Source organism: Zalophus californianus, chromosome 11 (assembly GCF_009762305.2).
Source record: "Zalophus californianus isolate mZalCal1 chromosome 11, mZalCal1.pri.v2, whole genome shotgun sequence".
NCBI lineage: Eukaryota > Metazoa > Chordata > Mammalia > Carnivora > Otariidae > Zalophus > Zalophus californianus.
Window position 1 is genome coordinate 101,196,444 of NC_045605.1, and position 23,856 is coordinate 101,220,299.

The 23,856-nt window shown below is 39.4% G+C and overlaps 2 protein-coding genes across 4 annotated transcripts in view; one reads left to right on the forward strand and one right to left on the reverse strand.

Moving 5' to 3' along the window:
• LPXN (leupaxin) overlaps window positions 1-1,117 on the reverse strand; it is a 40,667-nt gene extending 39,550 nt beyond the window's left edge. For both annotated transcript variants that reach the window (XR_003517598.2, XM_027580967.2), the window contains exon 1: window positions 988-1,117. Coding sequence is in view for 1 of the 2 variants with exons in the window: in XM_027580967.2 (XP_027436768.1) it covers window positions 988-1,000 (13 nt within the window). In the remaining variant the exon portion in view is untranslated. The remainder of the gene's footprint in view (window positions 1-987) is intronic.
• A 2,433-nt stretch (window positions 1,118-3,550) lies between these two features.
• ZFP91 (ZFP91 zinc finger protein, atypical E3 ubiquitin ligase) overlaps window positions 3,551-23,856 on the forward strand; it is a 43,046-nt gene continuing 22,740 nt past the window's right edge. For both annotated transcript variants that reach the window (XM_027580965.2, XM_027580966.2), the window contains exons 1-2: window positions 3,551-4,697; window positions 9,992-10,020. In XM_027580965.2, coding sequence (XP_027436766.1) covers window positions 4,348-4,697; window positions 9,992-10,020 — 379 coding nt within the window. In that variant the 5' untranslated portion in view covers window positions 3,551-4,347. The remainder of the gene's footprint in view (window positions 4,698-9,991; window positions 10,021-23,856) is intronic.

The following is a 23,856-nucleotide window of genomic DNA, read 5'->3' on the forward strand; positions in this document are numbered from 1 at the left end:
AAGCATCAAAATAGACTTTGCCTCCAAAACAGTTCAATATTTATTAAATAACACTTTTCCCTCTTCATTAACATCTCTTCCCTCCTGTAATTTGCCTATCTTCCTTTCTCTGCTCCTCCAGCCCTCAAATCACACTTTTGACATACCCCAAACATACAAAAACCCAGAACATTGTGGAATTAATACAGCTTGGAAATTGAGTAAAAGGTTAGTGACTCAGTATTAGTAAGGATGCCAGCAACAAAAGTCAGCAAAGGATAAGGAATGAATCCCAAGAATGACAAACCTTCCATTACTCCAAAGATTGGAAATCAGGGATCTGTCTGAGCAATGTGGCCAATTGTTTCACTGCTGGTTTTAATTGTTTGAAATGGAAAGAGTATCATATTTGCAGGCCACAGTAATCTGTTCCTTCAGAATTCCTCTGAATAAAAAGCTTAGCAACAGAATCACTGGAGTTTTAGCACTAATTCTCCATGATTTAATACTAAACCATGGAACAAATGAAACTACCCTGGCCTTTGTCCAACGTTTACAGATGTCTCATTCTTGTTCTTCTATTCCATTTCTTCTCCTTATAACACCGCCTTTGTCCCTCTCCCTTCTTTTTTTTTTCTTCCTAAATCACAAATCTGCAGGTGCCAACTGTGTGACCACCCTATGACCTGCAACAGCCCCCAAGAAGCAAATACTCATAATAAAATGACAATCTCAATCACAATTCGGTCCAAACGTATTTGTGCATAGTTTACCCTGGTGAGTACCACACTCTCAGCCTATTTGTGCCACTGAAAAGAGTGAACCTGTAGTTCCCCAAAACAATCATAGTTCCTCATGCTTCACTCTTGGTTGGGCTGAGGTCATGAGAGAAGTGGAAACAAAATCTTCCAGCACCACCCTCCCTCTGGCTAGAAGTACACCCCACCACAGAGATGGCAGCCAAGTCTTCATTCCCTCAGTTTCTCCTCCAAGAAGGTCCTCACTCACCCAACTCTTCCATTGTCACACACCCAAGATGCTCTGGTCCCACAGGTTGTGAGGAACTGCTTTGGCATGTGCTGAAGAAGAGGACCGCAAAGGAACTGAATGAGACAGCGTGAAGCAGCCTCTATAACCCTTTTTGGTTCCTGTATTTGCTTAGCACTTCCTTTCTTTTGATTTGGTGAGTTCCTTTTCTTTTTTTTTTTTTCTTTCTTTCTTTCTTTCTTTCTTTCTTTCTTTCATTTCGATGTTAGTTTTGAAAATGGGACATAGAAAGGTGGGTAGTGGGATCTGAATTCTGTTATTCTGTTAGTGCATTGGTGAGGGTGAGAAAGATTTAAAATTAACTTTAAAAAATTGGGCACCTACTATGCACCAGGATTCATCTTGAATTCATGGGATGGCAGATTTGCACTTGTGTTTTTTCCCAGTGTGGGTATCCCACCGTGACTGTGCATCAGAAAACCTGTATGTGTGTGAATGTGTGTATGTGTGTGTGTGCGTGTGTGTGTAAAGCTGATGACCATGGAAGTGGTTGCCTTCATAAAATTTCCATCAGAGTTAACCAGCACCCAATTCATTCTGCTGTCTCTATTTACTTAATGATCCAGAAATTATGCTTACCTCCTTTCCTGAATAGACTGTAAATCCATTAAAAGCAGGGCAGAGTAGCAGTCACATTTGGATTTTCAGGGTTATTTCTGTGGTCCAAAACACAAACAACTATAGTGATCATAAAGAATGAAACTGGAAGGCAAGACACAAGGTGTTAAGCTGCAGATGCCTCAGGGAAGCACAATTCCTGCCTAGTTATGTTGCCTAAGAGCAGTTTCTCTGAAAAGGGACTCTGAGATTAACTTTCACCTTTTCTACCACTGTGATTTTATTCACCTTGAATTAAATAAAACATTTACAAAAGGCCTACTATGAGAAAGCAGTATGTAAAGAACTGTAATTATGGCTCGGTGAAACATAATATTATCTCCATTTTTACCAGTGGTGAAATAGATTCAAGGAATAGTAACTTGCTAAAGATAACAGAATTATAGGTAGCTTTACTATTTACTATAGTCCAGATTTAGTTTCAATCCCTGTGATTTTTCCTCTGCAATACGTGGTCTTTTTTTAGGGTGATGTAACGGAATCATTCATTCTCCCATTCCATTGTGATGCTAAGATTTTTTTTCTTTAATAAAAAGGAGATTCCCACTCTGCATTACTTTGAGCAGCCATTGGATGTCAGTGCTGTTCCAAAAGTTTGTTCCAAAAATCCAAATGGGTTTGAAAAAATTCCCATCCACACTAATCCATAGTTTTTACAACTGAAATGCCACTAGTCCTATGAAAGTGCAGAACATTTGATAGCGAATATAAAACATTTGCCTAATCTATGGTGGTAACTGAGCCAAAACACCGAGAGGAAAAATGCACTTCAGCACTTGGCTTGCAAATATTAGACTCTCTCTGTAGGTTAAATGAATGATTAATGTGAAATTTAGAATTGGATCCCTAGATCTTGTTTCCATCCGCTTTCTGGGGGGGCGGGGAGGGTAGGGGCACACGGGGGGTTAACCCCAGCAGCTTTATTTTCCAGGGGTAAGAACCGTTCTTTCAAATTGCTCCTTGATTATAGTGCATGAAAGGAAGAAAGGAAGGAATGCTGGAGGCCCACTGCTGTCACTGAATGCAACTTGGAAAACAAATGGAAACTCCCATTTGACGCATTAGGATAATTTAGTTGCACGCGCTAGTGGGCAGAAAAGTAGTTTCTGACAAAGCTGCTATTCTAACTGTGCTTCCTGTGCAGCAGAAACATTCAAAACCACAGAAGCCAAGTGGCTTCGAGGCAGGGAGCACGCAGGAGGCCTTCGGTTTCTGAGTAGGTCACAGAATCACACTAACAACCCTTCCCCTTTCCCTGCAGCCCAGGGACCACAGCCAAGCAGACGACGCCAGCTCCTTGGCGCCGAAAACATCTAGTAGAACAGCAACTCTACAATTCTTTCCAGACTTTTATTAAGAACCAAAGGAGTGCTGAGAACTGTGCTACACCCCGAGCACCCGACGGATCCAGATTCAGTCCCTGACCTCCGGGAGCTCACAGATTAGGGAGTCACACACAGGATGACGAGGCGAATACCGCAGGCATGAACGCTAAGCGGTGCGAAGTAACCAAACTAAGGGCTACTAACGTGGCCACCCAAGAAATGTTTCGCCAACACCAACTTAAAAGTCAGGAAAACCATCCCAAGCTATCCCAACCAGCAACTAGCTCGCCATTTCTGCTCAGATCTGTGCGGGCGTCGCGGCCTAACCCGGAACTACTACCTCCCTGAAGGAGCAAACGCCGACCACAGAAAGAGTAAACTACCTTTCCCATTGTGCATCAGTCAAAAACCTCCCAGCATCCTCTCCGCCTCTGGTTTCTCATCTTTAAAGCTCAGGATATTTAGGACTTCATTTCCCAAGATGCCTTTTGACAAGTTAGTTTTGCGCATGCGCCAAGAGGAGGGCCCTCCTTGCCCTCACGACCCCGCCTCTGTTCTACCGCCGCCATTTTTTCAGAGACTTTCATCCGGCAGTCGACGGGGTTTTTTTTCTTAAAGGAGAAGCGACAACTCAAAAAATTTCCCCCTTCTTCCCGCAAGACCTGGCGGCGCTGGGGACAGAAAGGTCACAGACAGGAAAGTGGGATCTGGGTGGAGGCAGAAGAACGCCAAGGCTACTTCCGCGGCTTAAGGAAGAAGGATAGAAAGAGCCCTGTGGCATTAGCGGCTCCTTAGGGAGGCAGGTGCGCGCGCAGCCAGTCCAGGGTGCGCGCGAGGCGGGGAAAAAGGTGCGTTTTCCTTCCACCAATCTCCTCGCGGGACCTGCTCCTCCCACTGCTCCTAGCGCGCGTTGAGCTCGTGGCGCGGGGGGTGGGGGTGGAGGAAGGTCACTTTAGGATTGTCGCGAGACGCAGCCGTTTAACGGTGAGAACGGGTGCGCGGGGAAGGAAACCTCGCGCGCTCCCTTAGAGCCGTTTCCTGATTGGTCGAAGGAAGGGGTGGGGGAGGGAACCCGGGACGTCGCTGCGTGAGAGACCACGAGGGGCAGGGCGAAGAAGCCGTCCCTCCTCTCTGATTGGTCCGCTGAACGTCTGTGGCGAGCGCGCGCGCGCCGCCAGCGGTAGCGGGCCTTGAGTGGCAGGGGGCGGGGGGGGCGCCCTCGGAGCCGGGCAGAGGGGAGGGGGGGGAAAGAGGAGCGCAGAGTGAGATTGAGCCGGACGCTCCGGGAGGCAAAGGGGGCGGGGGGAGTAGCGCCGCGGCCGCCGCCGCCTCCGCCTCCGCCGCCTGGGACGAGGGGGTGGGGGACGGACGAGCCCCGATGCCGGGGGAGACGGAAGAGCCGAGACCCCCGGAGCAGCAGGACCAGGAAGGGGGAGAGGCGGCGGCGGCCAAGGCGGCTCCAGAGGAGCCCCAACAACGGCCCCCTGAGGCGGCGGCGGCGGCGGCGCCTGCGGGGACCACTAGCAGCCGCGTGCTGAGGGGAGGTCGGGACCGGGGCCGGGCCGCTGCGGCCGCCGCCGCCGCCGCTGTGTCTCGCCGGAGGAAGGCCGAGTATCCCCGCCGGCGGAGGAGCAGCCCCAGCGCCAGGCCTCCCGACGCCCCAGGGCAGCAGTCCCAGGCCACGAAGCCCCCGTCTCCAGCTCAGGGCAAGAAGAGTCCGCGACTCCTGTGAGTAACGCAGTCTTTCAGGCGGTGGGAAAGACCCCCCTCTGTCCGCACGCAACCCTCTCGGCTCCCGTAGCGCCCACTCCACGTGACATCCTGCCTGCTCTGCCCCCTGCCGCTCGCACGCCAGATGTCACGCCGCTCCCCTGCTCCTGTCTTGTCGCTGCTCTTTGGCCCTCCCCCCGTGTCCTCTGACTGTGGGGCCACTTCCCCTCTCCCTGAAGTCGTTCTTTGTGGGATACACCTCTTTCGCTCCTTAGTGACCGTATTCTTTCCTGCCGCCGCAGGCTTCGCCCGCACTCTGGCATCTGCACTCCCTTTGTCAGCCTGTCCCTTCCCCTCGTACGGCGGCTCTCCGGTATTACATCACATCCCCATTAGGAAATCAACAACACCATCCTAGCCTTCAAAAGTGTGTGTCTCCCTCCCACCCCCCATTAATTAGCTCAAGGGCTAGTTGTACTAGTAGCTTCATATAGCTTTTTCCACTCTGCTAAATTTTCACATCACGTTTCACCTGTTCTAGAAATCTGGTACTTAGTGTAAAACGTAGCTCTGTCAATTTTAAGTGTAGTCGTTCATACAACAGGATTAGCTGGGTATTTTTTAGTGTTTTTTTTGTTTTTTTAGTTTTGCTTGTCTGCTTGTGCTTATGTTTTAATGTAGGAACTTCGTTCTTAAAACTTAGGCTACTCTGAAAGGAATTACTTTATTACCTAGAGATAGTGGAGGGACTAGGAACATACATATTTTATTTTTATTTATTCATGAGAGACAGAGAGAGAGAGGGATAGAGAGAAGCAGAGGGAGAAGCAGGCTCCCAAGGAGCAGGGAGCCCCATGCGGGACTTGATCCCAGGACCCTGGGATCACGACCTGAGCTGAAGGCAGACGCTCAACCATCTGAGCCACCCAGGTGCCCAGGAACATACATACATATTTTAAATTGTTAGTATTAAAATGTTCCTCTGTTGAAAATACTGAAGTGCATGTGTTTGTAAATTGTAGAAATTAATCATATTAGTCATTGAATTCGTTACTGAAAACATCGTTTGTGTCTTTTGACTTTCAAGTGAAAAAAATTGATAAAAGGACAAATTGGAGTGGGGGAATCACAGTTTTAAGGGTCCCCTCCCATAGAGATTATGCCAAGATTTGGCTTATACCAAATTTAAAACTTGAAACACTCCTGTTCCAAAGTTAAGAATTAAGTCTGTGACTTGCTTGCCTTAGAAGAAGAGAAAATTCAAAGGTATCATATTGCGGTATTAGATGTGCTTCAAATTTTTGAATGTTATTGAAGTTAATATAATTTAGAGAATTTATTGTGTGACTACAGTTCTGTGGACAACAAAGATCTGTACTTACAAATCACTTGGCTGCAATTAGGATTCTAATTGCTATAGATGAATTTTCACAGTCACAAAAATTTTAAGATTCTATATTTCATTTTACCAATTTGAAAAGAGCTGTCATTACCCTTACTTGGATTAAATTCCTTGAACAAATTTGTTAAACTGTATATGCCTTAGTTTCATTATCTGTAGGAAATAATGTTAATCCTTATGAGATGAATTAGTTAGAATTAAATATAGCATGTGAAGCACTTAACAAAGCCTGGCACGTAGTACATACAATATTTGTTAAAAATTATTGTTTTGAGTGGTAATGGAATGATAGAGGTATAAGTGGTGTGTAGCGATTTTCATGTAAACGCTGCAGAATTTTTTTCATTTATTTCTATTGCCATACCTGGGAAGGTTAATAACAATATATTTTTTAAATGCCCTTCCATCCTCATCTACCCATTTGAGAGTTAAATATACCTAGGTTTCCTTGCCACATTTCCCTCCCACTGTTCTACCAGTTTACTTATAGAAATGATATTTTAAGATAATGACACCTAGTGTGGTAGTTTTTTCCACTTCATGTTTTGTGGGTTTTTTTTTACTAACTCTTGGCAAAAAAGTACTTATGAGTTTTTATTTCTACAATATAAATGTTAAAACAGTTGAACTTGGATGAAGATGACTTAATTAAATCCCTTCAATTTTTTCTCCATGTTATTCCCTGTGGGGAGAGAAATACAGTCTTAATTCTTAGTGTCCCTCCCTCTCACATCCAATATCATGAAAGATAGTAGTGTTCTTTTGCCTTCTCTTAGCCTCAGAACTGTCTCTTTATTATGTATTTTAAGTTACACAGTTTTGATCAGATTGTTAAATTTTAAGTGATAATTTATTTGTTACACATTTTTAATTTACTGCATGCCCTGGAAATCATGATTGAGCAGTAACTGGGCCTGGTGCTGTTGTGTGATAGGTTTTATAAAGGTAAATGAGACATGGCCCTAGTCTTCAAGGACCTTGCAGTATGAGGGGAAGATGAATTGATTAGTGGAGGTTTGTCAAATGTACGCATGGTTTACAGATTTTCAGAGTGATAAACTTTAAGTAAGAAATTTAATACTGTAAGACATTTCATGAGATTTTGAGTATCAGTTTACTGAGTCTTGGTCAAGTACCTTCTGACCTGTATATTCCTAACAACATGTGACCCTTTTAAAAAAGGAAGTAAGAGATTTATTTCTATCTTAATTACTTGTTCTATTCAGGTTCTTTTACCATATCCCACCATTTCCTCCTATAAGTTCTCAGTAATGGCTGTTTCACCTACATTTGTTTCTCTTGATTGAAGAGACAGCAAAATGTACAGTACTTTAAAAGGTCAGTAAATACAGAAATTTGGATTGATTGAAACCTTTCTGCTAGAAGGCAAAGTAGTGCAGTGGAAAAAGCATTGGACTGTATAGTCAGAAAGTTTCAGGTCTCAGCTTTCTACTAAATGAGTGACCCCAGGCAAGTCACTTAAGTTCTTTAAATCTGTGTCTTTATCTATAACTGGTAATTTATGATTTGTTACAAGCATAAATGTGTATAAATGATAATTAAGTTACAATTTTTATACACATTTATGTTTATAACATTTTCATTTGCATTGAAACATTGAAAAGTTAATGAAAAGAGCAGGAAATCCTTGTGAAAGGAAATAATTTTTTAGTGCAATTTGCTCAAGAGAAAGGCATAAAGTTAAATGCTAAAATAATTTTAAAATAAAACTTAAAGCCAGTTACAAGGAAAGAAACCAAATTTGAAGAAAGGTTATATCTATCAGTACTACTTAAGAATTAGGCTCATCATTTACTGTATTTTCGTCCATAAACTCGAGTTCAGATTCTTATATTTTATTTATTTATTTTTTTAAAGATTTTATTTATTTATTTCACAGAGAGAGAGCAAGAGCAGGAACACAAGCAGTGGGAGTGGGAGAGGGAGAAGCAGGCTTCGTGCCGAGCAGGGAGCCCGATGTGGGGCTCGATCCCAGGACGCTGGGATCATGACCTGAGCCGAAGGCAGACACTTAACGACTGAGCCACCCAGGCGCCCCCAGATTCTTATATTTTAAATGCAGATGTTTATATACATGTCTAATTTTCAGTATATATAGTACCAATTTTTTTCTGATTCATAAAGTTAAAACACCCAGGCTTTCTACTAATACGGAAACTAATTGTTAGACTAAGACTAGTTTAAATTGCAAAAAGGCTTCTTTTCATTCTACCATGATAATAAGTCCTCTGCATTTCATATCCAATGCATTTCATATAAAACTTCAATAAATACTTTTTTAAACTTCTAATTTAGGTATTGAGTAACCCTATTGGCTAAAACTGCATATTCTTAGAGATACTTCTATAAGTTCAGGTGGGTTCCTGAATATTGCTCTATTTTCTGGGATATGGAACTCCATTTTTGCTTTATTTTTTTCTTAAGGTAAAATAATAATAAAGCTTCAGATGACACTTTCTTGCTATATCATTTTGTATGGAAAAAGTGAATGTCATGGATAGTGAGAATGAAAAGGCAGTAATATTCTGAATTGAAACAACTTTTGTGGCTCTTTGGAGAAAGTTACAGTTGTATAAGTTTAAAATTCTGGCTTTTCCTCCCAGGGCAATCAGTATGGTAAAGAAACATCTTCCTGTTCCAAAAGGTTTTTGGAGGGAAGTTTATTGTGTAATGTTTCAAAATTTAGGTATTACATCTGTATTTCTCTTTAGAGTTGTCTTGTGTTAATTATTATTTGGGATGTTGATGATATAATTTAAAATAAAGTAATACCCAGCTTTTTAAAAAGTGGGATGAGAAAATGACAGCTATTTTTTCTAAAGAGAACGAATTTGTATTACATTGCTTCTCTGTTTGGATATTCTTTGTGACATAACAGTCCTCATTTACATCAGGTTTACTTTCAAAAAAACAAAAAACAAAAACAAAAAAACTTTGTACTAGCTCAGAGATACCATGTGACATCTTTATAGTAAAGATCCAGGACCTGTGGACTTTTGAATTTGGGTAATGGCTCCAGCATAGAGGTTCATTATACTGTGCTTAACAGTTAGGAATGAAAGAAATGTTACCAAATTAAAAACATGACAACATTTTTTAACAGTTTATAACTGTTACAACATTAGACTCTTCACTGTTGCTAATTTGTAAAGTACAAGTTATATTAATTTCTGAGGTCCAGTCTATTGCCTTTATAGAAATAGATTTTGACTTGGGTATAACAAATAATAATTTGGGGTTTTCTGTTAGGTTCATTAAATTTTTATTATGAAAATTGTCAAGTATACACAAAGTAGAAAAAATAGTACAGTGAAATGCCCAATATTTACCACTAGATTTAGCAGTTATCAAGATTTTGCCATGCTTGTTATCTTTATCTCCCTTTGCCTCTTTTTATTTTTTTAATTAATTAATTTATTTTTTTTTGCTGAAGTACTTTAGAGGAAATCTCAAACATTATTTCACCCCTAGTTACTGCATTTAGTAAAACAAGGACATTTTCTTATATAACCACTTAATATAACAAAATTAGTAATATTTTCTTTGTATTAATTTTTTTTACAGTTAAAAACTTTTTGAATGATACTCTAGTTGTATGCTGTAAGCTTTGATAGCTGCATGGTATCTACTTAAATTTACATTAATTAAAATTAAAAATTCACTTCCTCAATTACAAACAAGCTATTTCAAGCACTCAGTAGCAACACATGACTATCATATTAGACAGTGCAGATACAGAATATTTTCATCACTGCAGAAAGTTTATTTACCACACTACTCTAGATGCTTTCTGTATCACTCTGAAGATGAACCTGAAAGAGATAAATATCTGTGTTTTAGGAAAGTATGCAAGATTGTTTATTTAATGTTTGGTTCTCATTTCTTTCAGATGTGTAGACAAAGTGACAACTGACAAAGGTAAGACTTGGTCATTCTTAATCTGTCATGTATATTAACACTGATAACTTTACGATCTGATAGGAAATAGAATAAGCTTCAGCCTGATAATTCAGATCATTCCCATTTAAAAGTGACCTTCATTTAGTAAAAAAAAAAATAATTGATGTAGTTAGAACCTGTTTGGCTAATAGTTTGGGCTGGTGAAACATTTTGGCATTATTTGGAAACCTAATGATGGGAAATCAGATTATTTAATGTTAATTTATTACAATTTGTTTTTAGCTATTTTTAGTAAAGTAACAAGGAGAGGAATGATACACAACACAGAGTAAAGTGTAGACAAAATCTTAGTACTGGTAGAGACTCAAATTATAAATGCAGTTTGGAGAATGCGGGAAGAAATGTGTTCTGAGATTTCAGCCTGGTGAATAATTAAATGGGATCATTTGGTGGTTTCTCTTTAAAGAGTTTTACCAAAACAAATATATGTATTAAAGGTGGTCTTCTGCTTATCAGGATTACGAAGGAAAGCTAATGTCTACCTTTCTCTTTTTAAACATTTCTTTAAAAAGATTTCATTCTGGCTTTGCAGTTTGGGTTATTAAAATTGCCCCTAATATGCTGGACCAGTTGCTCATTCATTATTCATATAAAATATATTCGTATAAAAAATGCTATATTTTCTAGTTATTGGCTACATTTCTTGATGCTAAATTCTAATATGCAGCACCCTTTTTACAACTTGAATAGATATACTCCTAAGCATATTTCATTTATTATGTCTGACAGAAATCTACTTAGTAACTGAGGGTTAGCCAATTTATTATATATGTGCATGTGTTTATATATAAAAAATTAAGATTTTTCTCTTCACAAAGAATGCTTTGAGAATATGTAAAATATATATAACATGTATAAGGCAAGTTTAAAACCTGGATTTTACGCTACTTAGAAGAATGATACTGTGGTTAGGAACCAGTAACTTGAATTGGTGGCTGCTTTGTAAATAATTAGCTATCAGTGATCAGTTTTCTTTTTTCTCTGAATTTTAGAATCTGAGGCTAGTATTTCATAGTTTACCAGGCAGAAGTATTTGTTCTAGGCAAATTTTTTATGTAGAAAACTTTGCATGACTAATTTGTCTAGCAGATTTTCGGTTTTGTTGCTGCTGTTGCTTGAAAAATAGGGTATGTCTGCCAAGCATGGAAGGTCTTGTGCTCCTTATTCAGAGATCATTTTGAAATGTTATGATGTGAAAATGTAGAGACAGGTGGCAGTCAAGTACCAGAGCAGTTTTTATTAAAACAAAAGACAAAACCCCCAACCTGTCTTTATAAGCTAAGAGTACTTCACGTGTCTAAAGAGTATGTATAAAGAAATTACTTGGGTTGCCTTGAGGAGAACTTGGAGGATGTGGTGGAAATTTTGAATCCCTGTTGGAGATAAATTAATTGCTCTTTGTGTAGCTGTCTTAAACCAGAAAAGTTGGCTTGTTAGGTAGTTGTGCAGCTGTGGCGAGATCACAACTCCATTCTGGGTAACCTCGGTTTCAAAATCAATCCCGCTCTAATTCACTTGTTAAATGCTCTGGATCTAGAGTTAGAGCTCAGGGTTTGAATTCAAGTTCTGCCTTTTATTGCAAATTCAGTACCTGGAATCCAGTGAACACGTAGTAAAAGGTAGCTGTTTGTAAAATTTTGAAAAAATACTCTCCAACTCCCATCTTCATCTCTTGGTTTTATCTATTATGGTAGCTGTTCAACTTTGAGTAGTAAATAGGTACATAAGAACTGATTCTTACATACATTTAAACAACTAGATCAGGAAATAAAGAAATGGAGGCTGTGATGGTCACTTTTCCCTGTGCTCTGTAATATTTAGAATTCACCTCAATTCTTTCCCTTTTTCTTGTCACTTCTCAGAAAGTTGTTCTGTTACTCAGGAGTAGTTTTCATGTTCAGTCTGCTGAATTTTAACTGAAGTAACTTGTACTTGTTTCAGAGGTTGAGGTTTTTTTAAAAACTTTGAACAGGTTTTGATATTTTCTAGAGGTACTACTAGCTCTCTGTTTCATGAATATTGACAAGATGTTTTCAGGATTGTTTTGTTTTCAGGATTGTTCTTATTTACTCCAAATGACTTGAAATATACTTTCCTTCAGTCAAAAATAAGAACCTTTGACATGTTTGAACAAATAGTTTTGCACACACACAAAAAGCAACTTGCTGTTGTTTTAAAATTATTAAGTTGCAAAGTGCCATGTTCATTCTTCACACTGAAGTAATAGTGGTCCCTGTTCTTGCTATATTTATTTAATCCTGATGGGTATATATAAAAACAAGTGGAAATTTGCAAAGATAGTGTTTATTAATTCATTAAACAAGTAATTGTTGAGCACCCCACCATGTGTCCAGCACTATTCTAGGTACTAGATTGTGCCGATAATCAAATCAGTGCAATGAAACACTTGATTAAAATAATGTGATAAAGTGTTTGATGAAGTTAAGATGTCAAGGGAAGACCTCTTTTGAGAAGGTGACATTTGAGCTGAGACCTGAATATATGCAAATAGCCAGATGAAGAGCATCCCACACAGAAGAAGCAAAAAGGGGAAAACTTGAAACATGAAAACTTAGTTTACCACTGCCAGAGGATTATCATCATCACAGTGGGGCTTCCAAGAGTGTTAGCAGAAATTTTGAGAGGTGGAGCCTGGCAGGGTCTTTTTTTTTAAAAGATTTTATTTATTCATTTGACAGAGACATAGCGAGAGAGGGAACACAAGCAGGGGGAGTGGGAAAGGGAGAAGCAGGCTTCTCGCAGAGCAGGGAACCCGATGCGGGGCTCGATCCCAGGACCCTGGGATCATGACCTGAGTCGAAGGCAGCCACTTAACAACTGAGTCACCCAGGCGCCCCTGGCAGGGTCCTTTTTAACTTGGCTTTGTGTTTTCGTTCTGTTCTCTGTTTTCAACTAATACAGTAATGAAGTATAGCGATTATGTCTCAGTGTAGTTTATTAGTAATTCTAGTGTTACCTTATCCACTAATTTTCTTTCACTTTCAAACCTCCAACTAAAACTGTGCAAGATAAAGCCTTACTAAAAAGGGAGACTATAATATCTTAATGTTTACTAAAGTGAGTTTCACGTGTTTCGTGGAATAATGAGTATTAGAGTCAGTGTAGGTGCTGGAGTCATCAGTGTGCTGGTTTATTTGTTGCAGGACCTCTCGAAATTTTGATTGTGAGTAATAAGCAATATAAATACTGGGACGCCTGGGTGGCTCAGTCAGTTAAGTGTTTACCTTTGGCTCAGGTCATGATCCCAGAGTCCTGGGATCAAGTCTCACATTGGCTCCTTGCTCAGCGGGAAACCTGCTTCTCTCTCTGCCTCTGCCTGCCACTCCCACTGCTTGTGCACGCTTGCTCTGTATCTCTGACAAATAAATAAAATCTTTAAAAAAAAAAGGCAATATAAGTACCAAAATATGCAGTAACTACCTAACTTAATTGATTATAAGATAGCCCCCCCTTTGAATGGATAGTTCATAAAATTAGAATTTGTGGAAAACATATTTTGAAGCACTGGGTGCTTAAAAATTTGTATTAAACTCTCAGTCTCACCTTTTATTCAAAATCATTTTACTGTTTTTAGTTACTCTTGTTGTTATGGATGGGGTATATTCTACAATTTGTTTAACCCTTACCTGATTAAAGGACACTTGATAATTCTCAGGGTTTTTTTCTAGGATTACAGGTGGTCTTTTTGAAAGTCTTTTAAGATACACGATACATATGCAAAAGAACACTTAGCATAAACGTACAGCTGTGAATGTTGACGAGGCAAGCTCAGTTAGGTAATCATCACCCAGCTCAAGAAACAGAACCAGATCAGTTACCCCCAACCATAACCACCGCTCTGACTTTGAATGGCACAGATCTGTTTTGCCATTTTGTGGATTCTACATAAATGGAATAATAGAGTATGTACTCTCGGGTAGAACTTCTTTGCTCATCATTATGTGAGGTTTCTCTAGGTTGTGTTTGTTATTGTTCATTTTTGTTGTTGCATAGTATTCCATTGTGAAAGTATGATTTATTCATATTACTGTTGATTGATATTTGGGTAGCTTTTAGTTACTGGCTTTTATAACTGGTGCTGTGATGCATATATTATTAATATGATTTTATTGAGACATAACTTACCATTATAAAATACACCCATTTCAAGTCTATAATTCTATCCATATAGGTTTTCCTTTTCTGGGCATTTTATAAATGGACTTGTCCATAGAATATGTGTTTTTTGTTTTTGTCTCTGGCTTCTTTCACTGCATAATTTTGAGATTAATTCATGTTGTGGCACATATCAGTATTTTCATTCCTTTGTGTGGTATTTCTTGTATGGAAATACTCCATTTGATTTATCCATTTATCAGTTAATCCACTTTTTAGCTATCATGAATAATGATAGTGTGAATATTCATGGGCAAGCTTTTGTGTGGATGGATGTTTTTATTTCTTTTGGGTATATATGCGTAGATATCTACGAGTGAAATTTCTGGATTGTATATGGTAAATGTATGTTAAAGAGACTGGCAAAGAGTTTTCCATAGTGGTTGTGACATTTATGTTCCCTAGTGATAGATGAGGATTTCTGTTTCTCCACAACTTCACCAGTGTTTGTTGTTGTCATTGCAGTATTCTGTCAAGCCAGCTACTTTAGGATGGTGGGGTACATGGTAAGACCAGTGAATTCCATGAGTCTGGGTCCATTGCTGCATTTCATTTGCTGAGAAGTGAGTTCCTTGTTCAGAAGAAATGCTGTGTGGAAAACCATGACTGGGATAAGGCATTCTGTAAGTCCACAAATGGACTTTTTACAGAAGCACTGTAGGCAGGGAAGGCAAATCTATATCCAGAGTGTTGATTCAACTAAGATCAAAACATTACCACTTCCATAATGGAAGTGGTCCATTTTAATGAACCTGCCATTAGGTAGCTGGCTGATAATCCTGGGGAATGGTATCATATCAGGGACTTATTGCTGGTCTCTGCGGCTAGCAGATGGCACTCGGCAGTGCCTATACTGGAGATTGGCCTTGGTGAGACTCTGGTTTGGTTTCCAGCAATCTCAGCTGTGCAGCTGTAGGAGGTAGAGATTTCTTTCAGGGCAGGCGTAGAAACTTTCAGGTCATTTATGTGATGCTTGAGCTAGGAATTTGAATCCCTAAGCACATGCCTATAAGTTTCTCAACTTCAGTGCAATTAGAAGCAGCTAGCCAATTTCATGTTCATTAGCTAAGGTATCAAGTACATGATAACCAGAACCTTGTCTCTTATTTAATAAGTATTTGATCAGGAGTATGCATTGGTGATTTTTTACCTATTTCTGTTACCATATCATGCCAGAGACTTTCAGTGTTCTCTTTACCTCTGAAAATTAGTCATTAGTATCTTTAAATCTAATCAGAGAAACAACTCCAGAAATCCCAGAACCAATTCAGAAAACTCATCCTTAAGATTCTCTTCTTCTAGGGAGTTTATAGCAATACAGGCCTGTATTGTATAAATCTCAAATAAACAACCTAACCTTACACCTAAAGGAGTTAGAAAAAGAACAAGCAAAACCCAAACCCAGTAGTAGGAAGGAAATAATAAAGAGTAGAGTAGAAATAGACAAAATAGAAACCGAAAAAAATTACAACAGATCAATGAAACCAGGAGCTGGTTCTTTGAAAAAATCAACAGAATTAGGGGCATCTGGGTGGCTTAGTTGGCTAAGCGTCTGACTCATGATTTCGGCTCAGGTCATGATCTCAGGGTTGTGAGATTGAGCCCTGCATTGGGCTTCCGGCTCTGCACTCAGTGGGATGTCTACTTGACATTCTTTTCTCCTTCTGCCCCTTCCCCTGCTCACGCATGTGTGCACACATGCTGTCTCTAAAATAAATAAATAAATATAATATAAAATAAAAATAAATTGGTAAACCTTTAGCCAGAGTCATTTAAAAAGAGAGAGTGAGAACTCAAAATCAGAAATGAAAGAGGAGAAATAAAAACCAACACCACAGAAACACAAAGGACTGGGGCACCTGGGGGGCTCTGTTGGTTAAGTGTCTGATTCGATCTTAGCTCAGGTCTTGATCTCAGGGTTGTGGGTTCAGGCCCCACATTGGGCTCCACACTGGGCATAGAACCTACTTTAAAAAAAATACAGAAGATTTATAAGAGAATATTATGAAAAATTAAATGCCAAAAAATGGGATAACCTATAAGAAATGGATAAATTCCTAGAAACGTATAACCTCCCAAAACTGAATCAAGAAGAAATAGAACATTTGAACAGACTCATTACCAGCAATGAAATTGAATCAGTAATCAAAAAACTCCCAACAAGCAAAAGTCCAGGACCAGAGGGCCTCACAGGTGAATTCTACCAAACATTTAAAGAAGAGTTAATACCTATTCTTCTCAAACTATTCCAAAAACTAGAAGAGGAGGGAAAGCTTCCAAATTCATTCTATGAGGCCAGCATTACCTTGATATCAATACCAGATAAAGACACTACAAAAAAAAGAGAACTAGAGGCCAGTATATCTGGTGAACATAGATGCAAAATTCCTCAACAAAATACTAGCAGACTGAATCTGTCGATACATTTAAAAAATCATTCACCACAATCAAGTGGGATTTTTTTTCCTGGGACACAAGAGTGGCTCAGTATTTGCAAAGCAATCAGCATGATACATTACATCAGTAAGAGAAAGGATAAAAACATGATCATTTCAATAGATGCAGGAAAAGCATGTGACAAAGTACATTATCTGTTCATGAGAAAAACCCTCAACAAAGTTTAGAGGGAACAAACCTCAACAGAATAAAAAAAAAAAAATGAAAAACCCACAGCTAACATCATACTCATTTGTGAAAAACTGAGCACTTTTTTCCTAAGATCAGGGACAAGACAAGCATGTCTACTCTTAGCACTTTTTTATTCAACATAGTACTGGAAATCCTAACCATGGCACTCAGACAAGAAAAAGAAGTAAAATGTATCCAAATTGGTAAGGAAGAAGTGAAACTCGTACTATTTGCAGATACAGAAAGCCCTAAAGACTCCACCAAAAAGCTGCTAGAACTGATAAATGAATTCAGTAAGGTCCCATGATATAAAATCAATATAGAGAAATCCATTGTATTTGTATACACTAATAATAAAGTAGTAGAGAAATTAAGAAAAGTCTCATTTACAATTGCACCAAAAATAATAAAATACCAGGAATAAATTTAATCAAGGAGGTGAAAGAAACTGTAACACATTGATGAAATAAATTGAGATGACACAAACAAATGGAAAGATATTTCATGCTCATGGATTGGGGGAACAAATACTGTTAAAATGTCTCATGTGACCTAAAGCAATCTACAAATTTAATGCAGTCCCTATCAGAATACGAATAGCATTTTTTACAAAACTAGAACAAATAATCCTAAAATTTATAGCAAACCAGAGAAGACCCTGAGTAACCAAAACAGTCTTGAAAAAGAACAAAACTGGAGATATCACAATCCCTGATTTCAAGCTATACTACAAAGCTATAATAAAACAGTATGATACTGGCACAAAAATAGACACACATATCAGTGGAACAGAATAGAGAGCCCAGAAATAAACCCATGATTTTCTGGCCAATTTGTCTTTGGTAAAGGAGGCAAGAATATCCAATGGGGAAAAAGACAGTCCCCTTAATAAATGGTGTTGGGAAAACTGGATAGCTGCATGCAAAAGAATGAAATGGACCACTTTATTATACCATATACAAAAAAAAACTTGAATTAAAGACCTAAATGTGAGACCTGAAAGCCATAAAAATCCTGGAAAAGAGCATAGGCAGTAATTTTTCTGATACTGGCCATACCAACTTTTTCTGTCTCCTGAGGCAGGGGAAACAAAAGCAAAAATAAACTCTTGGGATTTACATCAAAATGCTTCTGTGCAGCAAAGGAAACAATCAACAAAACAGTCTACTGAATGGGAAAAGGTATTTGCAAATGACATACCCAATAAAGTTTTAGTATACAAAATATATAAAAAAAACTACAACTCAACACCAAAAAAAAATCCAATTTAAAAAAACGGGCAGAAGACATGAACAGACATTTCTCCAAAGAAGACCTCCATATGGCTAATAGACACATGAAAAGATGCTCAACATCACTCATCATCAGGAAAATGCAGGTCAGACCACAGTGGGAAAAAAAAAAAAGAGATACCACCTCACACCTGTCAGAATGGCTAAAATCAAAAACACAAGAAACAAGTGTTGGTGAGGATGTGGAGAAAAAACACTCCTGCACTGTTGGCAGGAATGCAAACTGGTGCAGCAACTGTGGAAGACAGTATGGAAGTTCCTCAGAAAATTAAAAACAGAACTCCTGAATGATTCAGTAATTCCACTACTGGGTATCTACCCAAAGAATAAGGAAACACCAATTCGAAAAGATACTTGTATCCCTGTGTTTATTGCAGCAATACTTATAATAGCCAAATTATGGAAGCAACTTGTGTCCATCGATAGAAGAGTGGGTAAACAAGAAGTGGCTATATATACATGTATAATGGGATATTACTCAGCCATGAAAAAAGAGTGAAATTTTGCCATTTACAACAACATGGTTGGATCTAGAGGGTGTAATGCTAAGTGAAATAAATGAGAGAAAGCCATCTATCCTATGATTTCACTCATATGTGGAATTTAAGAAATAAATGAACAAAGAAAAAAGAAAAATACCCAGATTCTTAAATAGAAAAAACTGATGGTTACCAGAGGTGAGGTAGGTCCAGGGAGGATGGGTGAAATAGGTGAAGGGGACTAAGATACACTTTTTCTTTTCTTTTCTTTTTTTTTTTTTTGACAGAGACATGGCGAGAGAGGGAACACAGGTGGGGGGGGGTGGGAGAGGGAGAAGCAGGCTTCCTGCCAAGCAGGGAGCCCAATGTGGGGCTCGATCCCAGGACCCTAGGTCCATGACCTGAGCTGAAGGCAGGCGCTTAACGACTGAGCCACCCAGGCGCCCGGGGATTAAGATGCACTTACTATGATGAGCGCTGAGTAATGTGTAGAATTGCTGTATTGTATACCTGAAACTAGTATCACACTGTGTTAATTATACTGGATTTAAAATTTTAAAAATGTTACTGAAATTTAAAAAATGTATTCTCTTCCTCTAGAACCACTTTCAGTACCAGAGTCTGTATTAGTTGGGGCCCTTGAGTGAAGCAGAACCAATAGGACATATACAGAGAGAGGTTTATTTTAAGGAATTAGCTTCTGTGATGGTGGTGGCTCTCAAAATCCACAGGGCAAATCAGCAGACTGGAAATTCAGATAAGAGGTGGTCTTGGAATCGTGAAGCCAAACTCGGTGAAATCTGTCTTTGCGGTTAGGCCTTCAACTGATTGGATAAGGCCCACCCACATTATAGAGGGTAGTTTACTCAAAGTCTACTGATTTAAATGTTAATCTTATCTAAAAAGGGCCTTCACAGCAACATTTAGTCTGGTGTTTGACCAAACAGCTAGGCACCATAGTGGGGTTGGAGAGGAGAGGGTTTCCCACACAGCAGCCAAGCAATTCTCAGACACCAGCGGGATATCCAAGAATTCAACTCAGTCTGTCACTGTCTATAAGGAAATAGCATCAGATTCCAAAGGTTAAGCGCTCAGTCCTACAAGACTGCTCCCCCACTCCCCATTCAGATGCCAGTAGCAGGTCCAGGTAGTTACCTGTTCTGAACAACTGGCTATAAATCAAAGGTTCCCATGACCCCCTCCTTGTGTTCAGTTAATTTGCTAGAGCTGCTCACAGAACTCAGAAACATTTTACTTACCGGATCACTTGTTTATTATAAAAGGATATAACTAAGGAACAGCCAGGTGAAAGAGATGTATAGGGCAAGGTATGGGGGAAAGGGCGAGAAGCTTCTGTAACGGAACCAACATGAGTTAGCTCCTTGGTGAATCATAGATAGAAACTACACCAGAAAAAAAGAAAGGAAACTTTTATTTGCAACAAATAAGGTGATCTCGGAGAATAACTTCCAAAGCTGTGACTCTCCTAGTAAGGAGTTAGGGTTAGGGTTAGTTTAGGGTTAGGATGAATATTTAGATAGAGAAGCCTTATCATATGTAGAGGCTGGTGTAAGGCCATGTATGTGCCTTAAGGTAACATGCCTATACATATATATTTGTAAATGACGCTTGTGCTCCTTCTTGGCCAGAGATTTTAGTATTATAATGAGGTGACAGTAGTTGGTCATTCTAGGGGTTACTCCATGATCCATCTGGGCAGGCACAAGTCAGGGGTTATATCCAAACTGGTTTGGGTGGTGTGGGCTGGCTGGAGGTCTTGTCTGGACAGTCACTATTGCTTGAGGGGTGGTTGCAGTTTCCATTTGCCTGAGTTAAGAGATAAGCTAGAAAGAAGAGTTTTAAGTAAAAAATGTGAGACAGAGGTCGGTGAGTACAAGCAGGTGGGCAGTAAAGGTCAGGTCTTGGGGTCTAGCTGGTGTCATTTCCCTTCCCTCCCCAGTCAGAGCATGCCATTCTCCCCAAATCTCCATGTCTTTACCAACCTGGAAGCTCTTTGAACCCTGTCTTGGGTTTTTATAGAGGCTTCATTGCGGCCACGATTGATTAAATCATTGGCTGTTGTTGTTCCATTCATCCTCCAGGCCCTCGTCTCCCCAGAAGTAGGGGGCAGGAGAATAAAGGTTCAACCTTCTGGCAACCAACTACCTTCCTCAGATGGGGTCCAGAAGTCTTGTTATTAACATGACAAGAAACATCTTTGTCACTCTTAACAGGAAATTCCAAGGGTTTGGGGAGCTGCAAGTTAGGAACTTGTGATGAAGACCTAATATATTTCTTACAGATCACAACATCACACTAGCCAAGTTGACACATAAAATTAACACATGAATGACTTTAAATTAAATTAAAATTCATGTCTTCAATTTATAGCAGGTTTTATGTTCTTGTTAACTGTTACTTTTGCTTTCTCTGTTTAATTTGATCTTTTATCCCATTTCTTAACCCTTTCTACTTTTGTTCTATTTTCTCAGCGTAACACCTTTTCTTCAGGGTTTTAATTCTTGCTATCATATTTTTAATTTCCAAAAACTTTTTTTTGAGTGTATTACTATTGGTTTTTTTAAAAGATGTATTTATTTTAGAGAGCAAGTGTGAGTTGGGGGAGAGGTAGAGAGGGGAAGAGAGAGAGAATCTTAAGCAGACTCCCCGCTGATCACGGAGCCCAATGCAGGGCTTGATCTCATGACCCTGAGATCACCACCGAAGCCATAATCAAGAGTCGGCTGTTTAGGGGCACCTGGGTGGCTCAGGTGTTAACGCGTTTGCCTTCAGCTCAGGTCATGATCCCAGGGTCTTGAGATCGAGCCCCACATTGGGCTCCCTGCTCCACGGGAAGCCTGCTTCTCCCTCTCCCACTCCCCCTGCTTGTGTTCCCTTTCTCACTGAATCTCTCTCTGTCAAATAAATAAAATATAAAATAAAATCTTCAAAAAAAAAAAAAAGTCGGCTCTTTTAACTGACTGAGCCACCCAGGTGGCTATATTCTTTAACGATATACTTGCCTCCCATCCTAGGATATGTTTATGGGTATATATATATATATATTTTTTTTTTTTTTTTCTGTTCCCTGAATTGCCCATTTCTTTCAAGTTGTTTTTCCCATTTGTTTCTTTAGCCTCTCAGAAATTTTTATTAAGTTCTGGGTGTTCCCTAACTTTCTTCTGACTTTTTAGAGTAAAGTACTAAAATGCTGATTGGGAGGTCTGTGTACACAGATTAGACTTCTATCTGCTATAAAGAGATGATGTGGGCCTGGTCTTTCTGTAGGCCATTTCTGTTTCTTCAGAGAGAAATTCTGCTATCTGGTTACATGAGGTAGGTGGGAGATCGATGAGGAGGGTCCTTAGCATTTATTATTTTTGCTTCCATTTAATTACCCCTATTCTCTGATAATACTTCACCTCTGCTCTTACCTGAAATTGTTGCCGTCAGAGCCTGTCTAGTTCAGCCTTTCCTAAATAGTAAACCTCTGCTCAAAAGGAGGGATAGTTGCTGGCAGCATGGGATGAAAGGGTCTGGTTGTTCTTACTGCTTTTAAAACCTTCCACCTGCTCTTTTCTCTTTTCAGTCTTATTCTTTGTAACCTCTTTCAGAGGTACCTGTGACTCTGATTCCTATTCCTTTCTGAAGTGGCTAAAAGTGTATATGTGTATGTGTGCTTGCTTGCTACTCGTTTATTTCCCCACCTTTAGTGTAAATTTAAACTCCTCTTGATGTATAAAATCTTTATCATTCTCCTGGTTTTGGTCTTCTAAAATTTTGTTAAATGAAATCATAGGACTGTTGTCTCCTTTTGAGTTCCTTTGACTTTGTGTTTCTTAGTCATTTTAATGACATTTTAGAAGGAAACAAAAAAAAAAGGTATATTTCAGTCTGCTGTGTTTAACAGTATTGAAGTCCCCCGCACATTATTTAAAACTTAAAACCTTGATTAATTCTAATATTCCTCTTATTCCGTCTAACCTATGTAACATCCCACCAAATCTATTTTTGTTGTTTTGTTTCTTATATCTGAGAATGTGAAGAGTGAAAGACTGAATCATTATGTTGGGGACGATCTCAGAGATCATCTCTAATCCTTCAGTTTATAAATGAGAAAATTTGAGACTATCAGCTATGTCTTTGCTTTAGGACACATCATCCTGAATTAGTGTCTTAATACAGTTTATTATTGTTCTTTGGTTGGCTGGATGGTTCTCCTGCTGTTCTCCTGGGCTCATTGGGCAGCTGCAGTCACATAACAGCTGAAAGGGCTTGATGGAGCAAGATGGCTACGCCAGCATGTGTGGCAGTTGTTGCTGGCTGTGAGCCAGCACCATGGTTTTCCTCCTCATGGCCTCTCATCCTCCACTAGGCTAGTCCAGCTTCTTAATAACATGGCAGTTTCTGGGCAGCTTTCCAAAACGGCAAGACTCACTTGCAAAAGTGCCTCTCAACCTCTGTTTGTGTCACATTTGCATCTTATATTCCATCACCAGAACTCTCTTCTGTTGTTTTGGACCTTTCTGTATCACTAAAAATCTTGGGCTTTGCTGTAAAACCAGAGGATTAGAAAGTTGCTTGGTGGACTTGGTGTTAGAAAAAAAGAGGTTCTAGGAGAAGGAGAATTATGTGATTCCAGCATTTCCTAGCATCAGGTTACTTGGTAACTCATGCATTCTTTTTTAAAGGTGTTGCTAGAACCACCATGTTTGACCACTGGATTAGTTTTCTGTTGCTGTGTAACAAATTACCACAAGCTGAAAACAGCACCCATTTATCATCTGTTAGTTCCTCTGGGTCAGGAGTCTGGACACAGCTTAGCTAGGTCTTCCACTTCGGGTCTCACAAGTCTCGAAATTAAAGAGGAGATGATCAGTAGATAGTTGGTTATAAAAGTTTGGGCTTTTAGACCGTCCTTGAACTTGGAGTGGATGAGATCATGCGGGTGTTTTGGTAAGAAGAGAAGCAGGCCTGTAAACACCAACATTTCAGGTAGAGTATGGAGAGCCCAAATGAGACCGAGAAGGATGAAAGGTCCAAGAACAAATGGTAGAAGTGAAGGAAAGGCAAAGCATTTTAATTTTTCGGAGAGGGTAACTGGGACAGTAGTGGCAAAGGCTACCGAAAGATTATGCATGATTAAGAACAAAAAGGTATCATACCGTTAGCTTTAGTTCAAGGGATCTGTGGATTAACCATATTCCATTATAGTTTTC